The following is an 18,388-nucleotide window of genomic DNA, read 5'->3' on the forward strand; positions in this document are numbered from 1 at the left end:
TGTTATAGTGAGGTTGTTACGAGAGCGGTGGGTGGTGAAAGTGCAATGGGCTGGGGTCGCTCAGTCGAGATACTGGGGTTGTGGTAAGGGTCAGAGGTTACTCTATGCCCGTATCGGCAGCCTGTTTGGTTGTCTTGCAAAAACATACAATGAAAGGGATCTACCAACCAATACAATTTAACATTTAAAAGTCTACCCTGACAAAAGGAAAGTCCTGAAAATGTACACTTGTGCATGTACAATTTATTTGATCTAATTTAGCACATCACATACAGTATGTGAAGCACATCGTACATAGTATGTAAAAGTCTGTTAGAACCCTATAATTGTATGTTTTTCTATATTAGGGTTACTATAAATGTGGATCTGATCTGGAGTCAGATCTGGTGGGGAGGGGGTTCGTGTTTTTGGAAGTTGAGGAATGTATAGAGAGAAAGAGCGAGAGCGAGAGAGAGCGAGAGATTGTGCAGCAAAAAGACGACTAGATTAAATCTAGAGGTGTGTGGGATAGCGTCAGGATCAGGGCTTGTGTCTATGTGTGAGGGGCCGACACGAGGCTGTGTGTGAATCGATTGCTTCAATATTCATTTTGTGTGGTGGGCAAAGGTGTCTGAAGTGTGATATAGAGATAATAAAACATATACAATCTTAACTTTACAACTAAGTTATGTAGTCTCGGTCCGGCCTGTGTCACACAGACTTCCCGGACAATGTCAATTCCCTGTGAGTTAGGAATTAGTGCACCACATACAATTTTTGTTGGTTGTTTTGGTCAGGCGGTTAGAGTATACTGTATATATTGTACCGTAGAACATTTACGTGGTGAAACATTCAATGCACTGTTATTGGCTATGATGTTGTGATGTTGCGGTAATACAGTGTTTGTTGCTGTACGTTTACATTCCATAGACTAGAGGTGTCAGCAGTTTTCAATATTTAAAAGCGTTGAGAAGAGTGTGTGAGTGGCGAGCCGTTTTGTGGTTTCCATAGAAATGGGTGCGTCCAGAGAGAGAAAGACGATTGGCTTAGTAGCGACGGGGGTTGCCGTCTCTGCCCTCTTTCTTGATGATGATTCGCTGGTCGTCGTTGGCGTCATCAGGCGACTCCACCACTTCCTCGTCCTCCTCCCCCTCACCTTCAGTGTCAGCTGAGATGCCCATACGAGACTCATAGGACTGAGAGAGACAGAGGAAGAGAAAGAAGTGATCAAATAATCATTAAAATCGTCTCTACTCTTACACCAAACTCCAAACTTCCACACTGAAATGAATAAATAAAAATATATTCTATTCTGCAAAAACACAGTTAGATCTTTACCTCCATGGGGTTGACAATGATGGTGAGGGCAGAGTCATCCCATTGGCCGCTGTCCTCCTTAGACCCTCCCCTGGCGCCCTCGCCACGACGGTGGATGGAGCGGATTCGAAACACTCCCAGGATCACCATGACAACCAGGAAGCCCACGCACACCATGATGATGACTGTGGCTGCTCCTGGCACCACTGTCAGAGGAAAATAAGAATTTTATATGAACATTTCAGGCACCATCCTGTCATTAATGTCAGTGACACTGACACCTTGTGGTGAAAATTAACCTGAGATTTTTTGTATTTTGAATCTCTATTTTGAGAGTGGATAGGGGATTTCCCAATAGAAACAAAAGGGATGGTATAGAGTTACCTTCTATCTGTTTTTATGTGTCTGGATTTAACATTGAGCAAAACACATGTACTCAGGAATATAGAGCATAGTTCTCCTGTAAAAGGTAAATCAAGCGAAAAAGTTCGACATTAATACTGAGGTAAATAAAGTGTGTATAAACCTGAGTTGCGGTGGGGGTTAGGCAGGGTGTGTCCGCTCAGCTCCCCAGAGTGATGAGACGGGTGAAGGAACTGCTGCTGGGAGGCCAGGAGGTGAGACGGGTGGTACAGACTGTCCAGGGAGTGCAGGAAGTTCACCTGAGAGCAAGAATGGATGAATATTTGGATGGACAGACAGAGTGAGTAAAAGAGAGATAAAAAAGAAAAAGAAGCCTTGTCACAGAACCTCTTACTAACTGAGCTAATGTGGTGCTCTCTCTCTACCCACTAAATGCTAGTTTAAAAACACTTAGCTAGTGCCCTGGTATTGTACACCCCATTGAAGCGTATTTGCTAACCCATTTTGGGTTAATTACAGCCTCTATTGTCAGTTAGATTAGTTACCTCCAGTGTGAGCTCGTTGCTGGTGTATCTGCCATTCATCTCGGAGCAGGACAGACGGAACCGCCTCTCAAAGCGGGCCGAGCCTTTAGCCAGCCGGTAACGGACAGACCGAAGGACATCCTCATACACGGAGATGGACTCCGCTCCTAACACAGAGAGAGAGAGAGAGAGAGAGAGAGAGAGAGAAAGAGAGAGATGATGAGAGGTGGAGAGTAGGAAGTTTAGTGGCAGTTCAACACTCAGGAAACAATAAGACAAAAAGATAATGCTACAGTTTGTGAACGTGAAACAGAGGTGCGATGCAATATGCAACATAGTGTCACTTCAAAATCCCAACTAATCGCACCATGCTGAATGTCACTGTGGGAAGTAAATGAAGCGCTTCAGCACACAGACTATCCATCTGGTGCAGTTTTCCCAAACTTCTGTTTGAGAGATTTTCTTAGTTTTTCTTTGGAATTAAAGACCATACTCCAGCCTCACTAGCATTGAATTTATCAAAAGGTGCATTTCAGTAGCTGGTGCAGGGTTCCTCACTCCATGGCACAAGTGGGGGGGTGAGCCTTTCCTTTTTAGTCCTCTATTGCTCCTATATTGTTCCCGCAAGCAAGGGGGGAGGCTGATGACATCAGAGTGCACCCATCAGACCAACTCCTTGATTTAATATTTTTTTTTTTTTACCCTTACGTATTTATAACTGGGATATCGTTTTTCAACGGGAACAGTTTAATCACAGCTAAAGTGGGTCTTTAAAATAAAAGCAAATAGGGGAAATGAGCGGTACCTGTGATGGCGATGTAAGCAGTGGTGTTGATTATCTCCAAACCCCTCTCTCTCAGGGCATCCATGTCCACCAGGAGCTCCTCCCTCTCTGGGTTTAGCTCCTCCCCCAGGGGCTGGACCTCACAGCCGTCCAGAGTGTGGGCCACGGCATCTGACATCAGAGCTGGGGGTCCAGGGGTAAGAGAGATGAATGGAGGAGAGAATGAGGTGAGAGAGGGAGAACAAAAGATGGAAAGAGTGGAAAGGCAGAGTGCAAAGCAGAGAAAAAAGGAAGGGAGAGCGACAGAAAGCAGACAGTTAAAAGGAACAATTTTGTGGAGATAGAATAAAGTACAGTTGAAGTCAGAAATTTAGCCAAATGCATTTAAAAACTCAGTTTTTCACAATTCCTGACATTTAATCAGAGTACAAATTCCCTCTTAGGTAAGTTAGGATCACCACTTTATTTTAAGAAGGTGAAATGGCAGAGTATTAGTAGAGAGAATGATTTATTTCAGCTTTTATTTCTTTAATCACATTCCCAGTGGGTCAGAAGTTTACATACTCAATTAGTATTTGCTAGCATTGCCTTTAAATTGCTTAACTTGGGTCAAACGTTTCAGGTAGCCTTCCACAAGCTTCCCACAATAAGTTGGGTGAATTTTGGCCCATTCCTCCTGACAGAGCTGGTGTAACTGAGTCAGGTTTGTGGGCCTCCTTGATCGCAAACGCTTTTTCAGTTCTGCCCACAAATTTTCAATAGGATTGAGGTCAGGGCTTTGTGATGGCCACTCCAATACCTTGACTTTGTTGTCCTTAAGCCATTTTGCCACAACTTTGGAAGTATGCTTGGGGTCATTGTCTATTTGGAAGACCCATTTGTGACCAAGCTTTAACTTCCTGACTGATGTCTTGAGACGTTGCTTCAATATATCCACAAAATGTTCCTTCAACACGATGCCATCTATTTTGTGAAGTACACCAGTCTCTCCTGCAGCAAAGCACACCCACAACATGATGCTGCCACCCCCGTGCTTCACGGTTGGGATGGTGTTCTTGCAAGCCTCCCCCTTTTTCCTCCAAACATAACGATGGTCATTATGGCCAAACAGTTCTATTTTTGTTTCATCAGACCAGAGGACATTTCTCCAAAAAGTACAATCTTTGTCCCCATGTGCAGTTGCAAACTGTAGTCTGGCTTTTTTGGAGCAGTGGCTTCTTCCTTGCTGAGTGGCTTTCCAGGTTATGGATATAGATACTTTTGTACCTGTTTCCTCCAGCATCTTCACAAGGTCCTTTGCTGTTGTTCTGGGATTGATTTGCACTTTTCGCACCAAAGTACATTCATCTCTAGGAGAGAGAACGCGTCTCCTTCCTGAGCGGTATGACGGCTGCATGGTTCCATTGTGTTTATACTTGCCTACTATTGTTTGTACAGATGAACGTGGTACCTTCAGGCGATTGGAAATTGCTCCCAAGGATGAACCAGACTTGTGGAGGTCTACCATTTTTTTCTGAGGTCTTGGCTAATTTCCCCATGATGTCAAGTAAAGAGGCACAGAGTTTGAAGGTAGGCCTTGAAATATATCCACAGGTACACCTCCAATTGACTCAAATTATGTCAATGAGCCTATCAGAAGCTTCTAAAGCCATGACATCATTTTCTGGAAATTTCCAAGCTGTTTAAAGGCACAGTCATCTTAGTGTATGTAAACTTCTGACCCACTGGAATTGTGATAGTGAATTATAATTGAAATAATCTGTCTGTAAACAATTGTTGGAAAAATTACTTGCAAAGTAGATGTCCTAACTGACTTGCCAAAACTATAGTTTGTTAACAAGAAATTTGTGGAGTGGTTGAAAAACGAGTTTTAATGACTCCAACCTAAGTGTATGTAAACTTCCGACTTCAACTGTACATAATAGATTAGGTAGTGAGCCACAGATAAAGCATTGGCAGAGACTATTTTCTCTGTTGCTACACAGCTTTATCAACTGTGTCCTGAACAGACCCCATGCAGGAAGAAAGAGGTTCTTGTACATAACCATCATCATAACAGATACACTCATAACACTCATAACGGATGACAAACATAACCATCATCATCCTCATAACGGATGACAAACACAGATGTGGTGTGCTTCCTCTCCAATATACAGCCATTGCACACATACATAGGATTCTCACTTGGAGATGCACAAGGCACATCTAATAATAGTACTGGGTTTGTGTGGTCCTAATTAGTATTCAAGCACACAATCATTGGGGAAAGTTGATGGGTGGACGGGGGTTGGGTCAGTGACGAATATATGTATAGATGGATTAGCTGAGGATGTGCACGATTCAATGGGGCTGAAGTCCGTGAGGGGTTGTGATTCTGGACGGCCAGATAACTACCAACAATGACAAGAAACTGCCATGTGTGGAATCGTAAGTGACTCTTGTTCTTGAAGTCTTGTTTTGAGGTGTTTTGAGTGATTTCATGTCAATGCTAATATGGCAAAAAATCTGCTAGCTAGCTAGCTAACCAACAACCTCTAACGACGTATTTGAGAGACAACAAGTGCTCATTGGGCAAATGTATTCAATAAACACTGGAGACGGAATATAGTTTACATGTTGTCAACAATCTAAGTCAACCCAGTCTGCACGTGCGTCGGTTTTGCTGCTAAACAAACAACCCAACTATATGACTGGGAACATAGTTTCTCAGGGTTAGAAAACATGCACCCCAATTCAAAATCTGATTTAGAAGACAGATCTTACTTCACATTCTTTGTCCGCAGACATATAATTAAGTAGCACTGCTAGTAAGTGGAAATGGAGGCAGGTGTAAGAAAAATAAGTGATTTATAAGTTTGAGATCCAGGCCTCAGCCCTGAATGACTATTAAAAACAGGCTGAGATCAGGGGTGGAATCTAAGTAAAATATGCACAGTTTGATTGATGATTTAATGTGTTCCGACGCATTGATCACACAAAGACCAGACAATGGTCCATATGTAATCAGTCGTGCTCACATAATTATTTTTAGAAGCATCAATCCGTGTACAGTAGGTGTCCTTCCTACATAAAATGCTGGCAAAATGCTCTCAAAATTATTAGATTGATGCGATTGGAATGCACTAGTCTCTACCCCCGCATTGTCGTATTCGTGGAAGGGCTCTTTTTCTGGCTCACCTCCTCCTTCCATGCCCTGAGCGGCTGTGTTAACAGCATGAGACAGGGAGCACACAATCCTCAGCTCTGGGAAGAGGGGTACACCACGGGGGCCCTCGAATTCAGGCGCGGGGCGGGCCAGGTGGGGGCCGACCCCAGACAGGGAGATCTGAGGGGCGTCAGGCTGAAGGACCACCAGGTAGCCCTCCAACTGCCTGAGCGTAAGACAACTCTCCTCATTGAAACACCTAGAGGGAAGAGAGGAGAGAGAAAGAGAGAGAATGGGGGGGTCAAATAGGGCACCAGTTATTTCTCTATAAGTAAACAGTTTTAGGACTTGATGATTAGGCAAATCAGGTGCGTTAATGTTGGTCTAGGACAAAAGCCTGCACACCCTGTGGATTTCCAGGATTGAAAAACCCTTGACTATAATGATATTGTTTGTATTGTCTGATACTAATTAGTAGCTGATACTAATTGTGCCACTTTTCAGAAGCACTTTGAAATTGTGTTATTATTTGGCGATTCAGCACTTGATTTATGATTCAAGTGGTGCTCTGAGTTGTTTAGTGTGTGAGTGTTGGAACTATCTATCTCTCGTAATACTGTCTCTCTCTCTCTCTCTCTCGCTCGCTTTCAGTGAGCAGCTGCTATATCTGACTCTCCACAAGGGCCTGCTGTTCAGCCATCTGGAAGAACTGCTGACCTGAAATTAGTCTTATCTTTAAAAACATGCCCTCCAACTACTAACTGATAAATCAGACTGAAGAACACACTGGAAAAGCAAATAACCTCCTGACCTGGAATCAGACTAATCTTAAAAACACAAACAAAGAAACAGATCTCAAAACAAGCGTAAAAACATATCACTGTTGTACCTTAAATCCGACTAATCTAAAAACACAACAATAAGCGCAGCCATTTAAAAAAAAAAAAAAAAAAAAAAAAAAAAAAAAACTCTACAGGGTTAGATAATGAGGACTTCCGGTTGTTGCATCACTTCCTGCGATGGGTCAGATACTAAAGTACATAGATAGGTAGGACCAACATGCACTTCAAAGTACATAAATATTTAAATCAACAAAGTGGATAAAAAAGGACCCGTGTAGGCCTATGCGGTGCATTAACCCAAAAATAGAACACATTTTTCTGGTCATCCATGAACTTAATACAATGTGCGATACACTGTGTCATAAAAAAATATACTGTTTCAAGATTATATGCTTCAACCGTGCTTCCTCTTACCCAAGGCTAGATTACCTAGTTGAGCAAAAGCCGGGACTCATATCAGCTGCAAATCAAGCTCCACTCCTTGCACAGGGATGCTATCATTCAACATAACAGTATATCCTTGTGCTCTGATACATTTGCAGAGTAAAAGTTTCACATGCACACACATGCACTCATTTCAGCTTTTATTTATAACCTCCTGAGGGGGAAGAGGCGCTGTCGCATCTTCGTCACGAATGTGTGCGGACCATTTTAAGTCCTTAGTGACTTGGACACACAGGAATTTGAAGCTCTCGACCCGCTCCACTGCAGTCCTGTCGATGTGGAAGGGTCCACAATCAGCTCCTTGGTCTTACTGACATTGAGGGAGAGGTTGTTGTCCCGGCACCACAATGCTAGGCCACTGACCTCCTCCCTGTATGCTTTCTCATCGTAGTCGGTGATCAGGCCTACCACCGTTATGTTATTAGCAAACTTGATAATGGTGTTTGAGTTGTGCATGGCCACACAGTTGTGGGTAAAGAGGGAGTACAGGAGGGGACTAAGCACGCACCCCTGAGGGGCCCCTGTGTTGAGGGTCAGTGTGGCGGAGGTGATGTTGCCTACCCTCACCACCTGGGGACGGCCCGTCAGGAAGTCCAGGATCCAGTTGCAGAAGGAGGCGTTCAGTCCCAGGGTCCTAAGATTGGTTTCGAGCTTGGAGGGGAAAATGGTGTTGAATGATGAGCTGTAGTCAATGAGCAGCATTCTCACGTAGGCATTCCTCTTAGGTGGGTCAGAGCAGTGTGGATTGAAAATGAGATTGCGTCGTCTTCGGATCTGTTGGGGCGGTATGCAAATTGGAGTGTCTGGGATGATGTTCATGTGTGCCATAACCAGCCTTTCAAAGCCCTTCACGATGACAGATGTGAGTGCTACAGGGTGGTAGACATTGTGGCATGAAGCCTCAGAGTTTCTTGGGAACAGGAATGATGGTGATCAGCTTAAAACATGTGGGGATTACAGACTGGGACAAGGAGGTTGAAAATGACAGTGAATATGCCTGCCATTTGTTCTGCGCCTGGACTGAGAACACGCTGTGGAACTGTCCAGCCCCGCGGCCTTACGAGTGTTGACCTGATTAAAGACCTTACTCACGTCGGCCTCGGAGAGCGAGATCACTTAGTCCTCTCTGTGTGTGTGTTGGTGTGTGTGTGTGTGTACATGTAAGCGTGTACCTGAGGGAGGTGGTCAGTTTGAGTGGCCTGACTCCAGGGGTGGCGAAGCGGAGAGAGTTCCTGTAGGTGACCTGTTGCACGGCCCTGTTGAAGCTCTCAATGTCATCACCCTCCAGAACCAGCACAGACTGACTGGGGTTCACATGCACCTAAAAAGGTCAAAGTTCAAGAGTTCATGCTCCGAGGTCGCACACCCCTCAGTCACACACATAGTTAATTCTGGCTATGTATTCTCTTTATATATATATATATATTTCATCGGTACCACCATTTTGGGACTTCAGTTTTGATTGACTGTATGTTGCATGTGCACAGATATATATTATGCAGTAGACTCCAAATATTATGCAGTAGACTCCATATCCATCAGGGGGAAATTAACCTTTTTGTACACAACAATCTGAGTAGGACATATAGCAGAGGTTAACAAAACGTTGGGTGCCCTGACCTATCAAACCCTGTAGATGAAGGGGGAAAAAATGCTGGTCGTCAAAGCCCACTCTAAGCGTTAGCCAAGTGAGGCAGTGACCAATAGGACTCCTCTACAGTAGGGTGAGGTTACCTTCATGCCTGAGCCCAAGGTCTCCAGGTCCCCAAAGTCCAGCCCCTCCCTGCAGGCATACAGACACTCCACCACACTGTGGGGCTCCACACTCCCTGGACGCACCGTCACCCCTGACAACAGGCCACGGTAACCACCCACATACTTCCCTAAGAACCAGAAACAAAATGAACACAGTCAACACAGACAAAAAGATGAACACCCACACACATATATGCGCATGCACGGACACGGACACACACTTGTAAAAACAAATTAAGTCACCTGTGTCTTTCACCTCAGGGATGGTGTTGTTAAGGATGTCCTTCTGTTTATCTTCTGTCTCTGTGGGGAGAAGAAAGGGTAAAGGCAGTTGTTTTTATATAAAATAATTTATGGGTAACAATTAGATATAGATTTCCATTAAAATGTGGATTTTTTATTTATTTTTTAAGCAAAAACATTTTTCTCAAGAATTTTGCTAGGACTGTCTGGGAGTGTGTCACGGCCGTTGAAAGAACTGGACAAAGGTGCAGTGGTGAGCGTACATAATCTTTTATTATTTATGATGCCGACAAAAACAATAAACAATACCAAACAACCGTGAAGCTTAAGGCTAAGTGCCACAAACAAAGTTAACTTCCCACAAAGACAGGTGGGAAAAAGGGCTACCTAAGTATGGTTCTCAATCAGAGACAACGATAGACAGCTGTCCCTGATTGAGAACCCTACCCGGCCAAAACATAGAAATACAAATAATAGAACATAGAATACCCACCCCAACTCACACCCTGACCAAACCAAAACAGAGACATAAAAAGGATCTCTAAGGTCAGGGCGTGACAGAGTGGTCTAAGTGGGGAGGGGAAAACTGAAAACCAGCTGTTGGCAGAGAGGTTTGGAACTCTTTATTATTGGTCTATTAACCAATTTACCCCATGCAAACCTTCTGATTAGAAGGTCCTGTGTAGATTGTATTTTCAACCAGCAACTATCAGGAAATAAACACTGATAAAAAAAAAAAACACGTTTACAATGTTAGTTTCATCAGCTGTTGTAAAATATTATTTATACAACAGGTGGGTCCAATCCTGAATGCTGATTGGTTAAAACCACATTCCAGCCGGTGTCTATTCCAAAACTTACCAACGGCTAAATCTGATGTTAAAATGCCTATTTACTCTGTTCCATCTGACTGCGCAATCCACTGTCTCATCAGCCCAGCCAAGCAATTTATAAACTTGATCTCCACTATAAAAAGCATCTAGACATGATCTAACATTTATTTTAACAGCGGAGATTTGTATAAACCTTGCTACCTGTCTCTCCGACATTTGCAACATTGTTTCAATATTCAAATTCGTTCTCCAGCTGTCCCCTAGTAATTAACGTGTCGGGAGTCTGAATGAGACATACAGGCAGGCAGCTTTTCTCAGCCAGTCAAAATCATGAATCAGCTGGCACCATTTTTATGGATATATACAAAGAAATGTCAATTGAAAAAAAGTATGAAATGAAATGCAGCTAGTTTGCAGTCTTTCCAGCTTCAGTTTGACGTGATTGTGTTAGCTGTGTTGTTGGCTAGCTCCTCTGAACAACAGTGTCCTGACAAGTGAGCACATTTTCTGTGCCAGGTGAAATCACGCCTCATTAGCTAATTTCTATGTATGTATGTAAATAAATGCCACTAGAAAAAAAGCTTAAACAAATGCAAATGCGGCTACTTTGCTGTTATTCTGGCTGCACTTTTTGACGTGACTGTAAGTTAGCCGTAGTTGGCTAGCTAGCAAGCAAGGGATAAGAACGTTGCCAGCCAGTATGGCAATGGAACATTTAGAACAAACGTCCATAGATACAGAACAAAAAGACAAATGACTGTCGCGTCTCTAGCAACCGAACCGATAGAATGAACGACCAGCTGGCTTGGGTAGCAATCCTAGATTTGTGTCGGGACTATATATTGTGGAAGGATGAAATAGTATATTTTTATTAAATATTCATGCATTATTTGAATATGTTGGTAACCCGTTGTATAAAAGTGATAATGCCCCCGAAGCCGGTGTTTGGAGGATATATAACACCCGTGCCAATATATCCTCCAAACACAGTCTTCTCGGGTATTATCACTTAAATAAAGCACAGGAAAAAATAATTTTGACTGCTCTGGGCCTTTAAAGACAGAGAAGGGGTAGAGGATGACAGAAAGAAGTGAGAAAGACAGGTGTGAGGGGAGAAATAAAAGGATAGTAAAAGCAAGAGAGGAGTGGAAAAAGAAAATGAGAGAGAAGAGTGAAAAAACAGAATAAGAAGGAAGATAGAAAATAAACGTGCAAATCTGACAAAGGTGTGTCATACCCTCATTATCTCCCAGCAGCTGACTGCCACACAGGCAGTAGCCATGAATGTGTGTGTGACTGTATTTCCAGTGCTAATTGGCAGACAATGTGTCCCATTTTAGCTATTAGCACTGGTGTAACTGGCAGGCTAACCGTCTGGCCTGCCTGTTGTTCTGTTAGCCTAAATAATTGATAAGTCAGTGATATTAATAGAGTATGGAGAGGCAGTCAGAGCATCTCACACAAATATAATTAGGTGAATGAGGAGGGAAATGCCATGCTTTTCTGTGTCAGATGACGTGTGTGTATGTGTATGTACAATGCCTTGCAAAAGTATTCAGACCCCTTGGATTGTGTCACATTTAATTGTGCTACAAAGTGGGATTAAAATGAATTGTAATTTTTCATCTACAATCTACACAAAATAACCTAATGCGAAAGTGGAAGAAATTTATTTTTATTTTTTTAGATATATTTTTATTTATTTAACTAAAATATAGTTGTTGCATAAGTATTCAGCCCCTTAGCCTAATTAGTTAAGGAGTAATATGTGGCTTAACAAATCACATAATACGTTACATGGACTGTGAAATAATAGGGTTCGACATGATTCTTGAATGACTAACTCTTCCTCTGTCCCACATGCATACATACAGTTGAAGTCAGAAGTTCACATACACCTTAGCCAAATATATTTAAACTCCGTTTTTCAATTCTACAATTATTTTTCTGAGGCCTTGGTTGATTTCTTTTGATTTTCCCATGATGTCAAGCAAAGAGGCACTTAGTTTGAAGGTAGGCCTTGAAATACATCCACAGGTACACCTCCAATTGACTCAAATGATGTCAATTAGCCTATCAGAAGCTTCTAAAGCTTTGACGACATTTTCTGGAATTTTCCAAACTGTTTAAAGGCACAGTCAACTTAGTGTATGTAAACTTCTGACCCACTGGAATTGTGATACAGTGAATAATAAGTGAAATAATCTGTCTGTAAACAATTGTGGGAAAACTTACTTGTGTCATGCACAAAGTAGATGTCCTAACCGACTTGCCAAAACTATAGTTTGTTAACAAGAAATTTGTGGAGTGGTTGAAAAATGACTTTTAATGGCTCCAACCTAAGTGTATGTAAACTTCCGACTTCAACTGTACATCTGTATGGTCCCTCAGCCAAGTATTGACTTTCAAACACAGATTCAACAACAAAGACCAGGGAGCTTTCAAAAGCCTCAAAGAATGGCAGTGATTGGTATCAAACATTGAAGATCTCTTTAAGCATGGTCAAGTTAATAATTATGCTATGGTTTATACACTGATTATACCAAACATTAGGAACTCAAGGAGCTGAATACTTAAGCAACAACTATATATTTAAAATATTTGAATTTTTCTTCCAATTTAACATTACAATATTTTGTGTAGACTGTTGACATGATAATTACAAACATTTGAATTCCACTTTGTAGCACAATAAAATTTGAAGAAATCCAAGGGGTGTGTGTGTGTGTGTGTGTGTGTGTGTGTGTGTGTGTGTGTGTGTGTGTGTACACGTGTGTGTTTTGTGCGTTGCTTTCATTGGTGTATTGGAACATTTGGTTCTATGAACTGTTTCATTAGCAGAAGAACGTGAACTGTGACAAATCCCAAAGATCTATTTGTGGGGCAGGCGTTGCTCTTTTGTAATCTTGTAACCTAGTCAAGAAATGTATTGCCAAAGCAATATATTCTATTGTCTATTGTGGTATATTAATGTGATCTTTTCCTTGCCATGTTCTCATCAACTACCACTCATTAGCAACACTTTACATAGCCATCATTCCAGGGTATCTATATTTTTATGTAATTAAAAGTGACATTTCTAATTCATTCTTGTTAACTAGCTTGTTATAGAAAAATAGGTTATTAGTTATCCAACTGGTAATTACACTAGTACAGGACCTCTGCAATGTAAAGTGTGACCCACTTTGGCATCGTTCATTTGCTGACAGGTGTTCTATGCAGTAAAGTTGAACCGTTCTATGTAGTGTAAGGTTTAACCACAGAGTTTCTAAACCCAGAGTGTAACCCCAGTGTAACACCGCGACGCTTCCGGTAACTCTTGCGAAACAGACCAGTCCGGGGTTTGTGAAGTCAATGAGAGAAGTAAAAAAAGTATTCCTTAGTTGTTCATTTTCTGGAAATCTAAAGACAACCTAGATTCGAGCCAATATCTTAAGTAGCTGAACATCTTATTACTCCAACCTTGTTAAAGTGACAAACTGAAACTTTAGAATTTTTGTGAAAAACAACTTCATATCGAAGGAGTGCGTTTCATTGGCGCAGTTCGGCGCCAGACGACTGTTAGACACCATAACGCGTTTCTACGCATGAGCTTAGCTAGCCAACGTCGCCATGACATCGCCTACAAGTGGGATTGGGGATTTCTATTGGAGAAGCAGTTTCAGCCTGTCTTTGGTTTAACCAATCGTTACCCCAGCAGGCGCCAATGACCAGTCGCTGTCGTGGGGCAGGGTTGGGTATGGCTCCGTTGTCGTGGATGAGGGCGGGGTCGAAGGTGACTCCATCCACGTACAGTGTCACAGAGGGGAACTGGACACTGAGGGACAGGTGATGCCACTCGCTGTCACACACCTAGAGAGGAAAGAAGGACATGGAGACACGATAGGTCAGAGGTCAAGAAACAGCTGAACACTTGGATTGTGTACAGCAGACACAACAGGAGAACAAAGAAAAATCTACTAGATGTGCTACATAAACTTATCCCATATAATATCAGAATGTTTCTAAATGTTTTATCCCTTTTGTTTCTACTGAACACTACCCATGACAGCAGACTGAGCACTATAACAGTTCTTGTCGCAGGAGAGAGACAGATAAAGAAGTAAAGAGAGACAGAGGGATTTGCCAAATGTTATCTGTATCAGCTTGGTCCCTATAATCCTACCCATTTTAAGCAGTCTGAGACCAGTAACCCGAGCAAAAACCACTTAGCCCCCCCTCCAACCTCCTCCCAAAACCGCACAACCCCAGCATCCCCTTATCCCCTCTGCCCCTGCCTCTCATCCAAATCCTATCTTTCCCAATCCCTTGCTTCTTGTCCATATCTACAAACTCCCCCAAGGAAAATATCCTAGCCTAGAGGTTAGAGCATTGCGACAATAACCAAAAGGTTGCTTGTTTGAATCCCCAAGCCGGCAAGGTGGAACAATCTGCTGTTCTGCCCTTAAGACACTTAACCCCCACAACAACTGCTCCCCGGGTGCCGATGGTGTCGATTAAGGTAGCGCCCCGCACCGCTCTGATTCAGAGGTGTAGGGTTAAACGCGGAAGACACATTTCGGTTGAATCCATTCAGTTGCGCAACTGACTAGGTCTTCCCTTTCCCTTGTAGCTAGCGAGTCTGCCTTGCGATCAGGTGCCCTGGGTTGTAACCCTACTTAATGCAGTCTTCTTAAAAATAAATCAATACAATTGCAACTGGCATTAAGTGAGCATTGGCCTTTTTGAATGGCTCTTTCACTCATAGCGCTCCAACTTGCAACTGTTCCACCCTCATCCAGCAGCATTCCCATAGTACCTGCTCCAGTTTCCAGAGGAATTTCACGGGCCGCGCAGCGGAGACATCGGGCCAGTAGAAAAGAGAAAGACGGCAACCGTGAACGGAGAGAGAGTAGTGGGAGAAGGAGTCGTCTGAGGAACATAGAGAGGAGACACAGTCAGTAGACAGAAAACAGCATTTGAGACCAAACTTGCAGAAGGAATATGAGACACAAGCAGTGCATCTCACAACAAAAGGATTTTCATATTTCCTCGCCATAGACTTCATAGAATTAGACTGAAGCAGAGCCATTTAGATACAGTATACATAGCCGGGGGAAGTAGGGTTAGTGAGGATGCTATAGCACCCTTGGAAAAATCTGAAGAAAAAAAAATATATAAATATATATACAGTACCAGTTAAAAGTTTGGACACACCTACTCATTCCAGGGTTTCTCTTTATTTTGACTATTTTCTACATTGTAGAATAATAGTAAAGACATCAAAACTATGAAATAACACATATGGAATCATGTAGTAACCAAAAAAGTGATTATTCAAAGAAGCCACCCTTTGCCTTGATGACAGCTTTGCATTCTCTCAACCAGCTTCATGAGGTAGTCACCTGGAATGCATTTCAATTAACAGGTGTGGCTTGTTAAAAGTTAATTTCCTTCTTAATGCATTTGAGCCAATCAGTTGTGTTGTGACAAGGTAGGGGTGGTATACAGAAGATCGCCCTATTTGGTAAAAGACCTAGTCCATATTATGGCAAGAACAGCTCAAATAAGGAAAGAGAAACGACAGGCCATTATTACTTTAAGAAATTAAGGTCAGTCACTTCAGAAAATTTCAAGTACTTTTCAAGTTTCTTCAAGTTCAGTCGCAAAAAAACATCAAGCGCTATGATTAAACTGTCTCTCATGAGGACCGCCACAGGAAAGGAAAACCCAGAGTTACCTCTGCTGCAGAGGATAAGTTCATTAGAGTTACCAGCCTCAGAAACTGCAGCCCAAAAAATACTTCAGAGTTCAAGCAACAGACATCTCATAGGAGACTGCGTGAATCAGGCTTTCATGGTCGAATTGCTGCAAAGAAACCACTACTAAAGGACACCAATAAGAAGAGACTTGCTTGGGCCAAGAAACACGAGCAATGGACATTAGACCGGTGGAAATCTGTCCTTTGGTCTGATGAGTCCAAATTTTAGATTTTTGGTTCCAACCGCCGTGTCTTTGTGAGACGCAGAGTAGGTGAACGAATGATCTCTGCATGTGTGGTTCCCACCGTGAAGCATAGAGGAGGAGGTGTGATGGTGCTATGCTGGTGACACGGTCTGTGATGTATTTAGAATTCAAGGCACGCTCAACCAGCATGGCTATCACAGCATTCTGCAGCGATATGCCATCCCATCTGGTTTGGGCTTAGTGGGACTATCATTTGTTTTCAACAGGACAATGACCCAAAACACACCTCCAGGCTGTGAAAGGGCTATTTGACCAAGGAGAGTCATGGAGTGCTGCGTCAGATGACCTGGCCTCCACAATCACCCGACCTTAACCCAATTGAGATGGTTTGGAATGAGTTGGACCGCAGAATGAAGGAAAAGCAGCCAACAAGTGCTCAGCATTGGTGGGAACTCCTTCAAGACTGTTGGAAAAGCATTCCTCATGAAGCTGGTTGAGAGAATGCCAAGAGTGTACAAAGCTGTCATCAAGGCAAATGGTAGCTACTTTGAAGAATCTCAAATATATTTTGATTTGTTTAACAATTTTCTGGGGCTACTACATGATTCCATATGTGTTATTTCATAGTTTTGATGTCTTCACTACTATTCTACAATGTAGAAAATAGTAAAAATAAAGAAAAACCCTGGAATGAGTAGGTGTGTCCAAACTTGACTGGTACATAACGGTGGAAAAAGTACCCAATTGTCATACTTGAGTTAAAGTAAAGATACCTTAATAGAAAATGACTGAAGTAAAAGTGAGTCAGGTGTAAAATACTACTTGAGTAAAAGTCTTAAAGTATTTGCTTTTTAATATACTTAAGTATCAAAAGTAAATATAATTGCAAATATATACTTCAGTATCAAAAGTAAAAGTATAAATCAAATTGCTTATTTAAATTATACACCATTTTTGTGTTTTTGTTCTTTTATGGATAGCTAGGGGCACACTCCAACACTCAGACATAATTTGTAAACGAAGCATGTGTTTAGTGAGTCCGCTAGATCAGCGGCAGTAGGGATGTTCTCTTGATAAGTGAGTGAATTGGGCCATTTTCCTGTCCTGCTAAGCATTAAAAATGTAATGAATACTTTTGGGTGTCAGAAAGAATGTATGGAGTAAAAATACATTATTTTCTTTAGGAATGTAGTGAAGTAAAAGTAGTCAAAAATATAAATAGTAATGTACAGATACCCCAAAAAACTACTTAAGTAGTGCTTTCAAGTATTTTTACTTTAACTGACAGTTGTGACTGACCATTTGACTGACCATTCTTGACGGTACTGCAGACGATCGTCTCCTCCTCCCTGTGGGTTCCTCTGGCCTGATTAGTCGGAGGCTGCGTGTTGATCCCACCCCTTCGCATCCACAGCTGGAGTGTGAAATGGTCTCCGGATACGGCCGCGGCAACGGAGTCGGGTACCACAGCAACATGGGTGGAGCCATTGAAGGAGAACACCAGGGACGAATCAGAAGAAGGGAGGGTGGGCAAGGCTGAGGTCCAATTGGCTGCTGGGGACGGGGGCGGGAGTAAGTCCACTTCACCTCTCACAGCACCTGGTGAGACAAGAGACAGGAGTGAAATCATGAATGACATACTGTACAACCCTAGACTTGGTAAAGGCCTTAGCAGCATTAACTCTTTTGGGACTGTCTGTGGTTAATGTGCTTGTTTCAGGTTGGGAGTTCAAACCCCCTTTTGACTCACTCCAATGTTGCTGCATCACTCTACTTACTTACTATAAACACGTTAATGCCTTAACGAGCTGACTTTTGTACTCATTAAATGTAAACTTGGCTCTCTGGATTGTATTTTCGAATTGTTATCACAGACTGTCAATTCTGAGTTTGTCCTGATGGGTGATCTGAATCAGGACTGGTTAACATCTAGCTCTAATCATCTCAAAATTCTATGCAATACCTATAATCTCACTCAGATTATCAACAGTGTAACTAGGTCCTCTGAAATTTGATCGTAACCAATACTCCTCATCGTTTTAATGCTTCTGGTATTTTTGCAAATGACATAAGTGATCACTGTGCTATTGCCTGTGTGAGAGATGGTAAAATTCCTAAGAAATCTCCACGTGTCATTACAAAAAGAAACTGGAAGTGGTTTGATATTCAAGGTTTTTTACATGATGTAGCATTGAATGGAATAAATCCCT

The 18,388-nt window shown here is 42.3% G+C and overlaps 1 protein-coding gene across 1 annotated transcript in view; it reads right to left on the minus strand.

The window, feature by feature from the left end:
- Positions 1-766: 766 nt before the first annotated feature.
- The window catches only part of LOC120047125 (calsyntenin-3-like), a 31,726-nt gene continuing 14,104 nt past the window's right edge, over positions 767-18,388 (minus strand). Inside the window, exons 7-17 of the mRNA XM_038992662.1 lie at positions 17,490-17,777; positions 15,031-15,143; positions 13,859-14,084; positions 9,136-9,284; positions 8,574-8,722; positions 6,148-6,374; positions 2,989-3,150; positions 2,205-2,350; positions 1,823-1,958; positions 1,318-1,502; positions 767-1,175 (exon numbers count right to left, since the gene is read on the minus strand). Of these exons, the coding sequence (XP_038848590.1) occupies positions 1,026-1,175; positions 1,318-1,502; positions 1,823-1,958; positions 2,205-2,350; positions 2,989-3,150; positions 6,148-6,374; positions 8,574-8,722; positions 9,136-9,284; positions 13,859-14,084; positions 15,031-15,143; positions 17,490-17,777 (1,931 nt within the window). The 3' untranslated portion in view covers positions 767-1,025. The remainder of the gene's footprint in view (positions 1,176-1,317; positions 1,503-1,822; positions 1,959-2,204; positions 2,351-2,988; positions 3,151-6,147; positions 6,375-8,573; positions 8,723-9,135; positions 9,285-13,858; positions 14,085-15,030; positions 15,144-17,489; positions 17,778-18,388) is intronic.

Source organism: Salvelinus namaycush, chromosome 5 (genome assembly GCF_016432855.1).
Source record: "Salvelinus namaycush isolate Seneca chromosome 5, SaNama_1.0, whole genome shotgun sequence".
NCBI classification, from domain to species: Eukaryota; Metazoa; Chordata; class Actinopteri; order Salmoniformes; family Salmonidae; genus Salvelinus; species Salvelinus namaycush.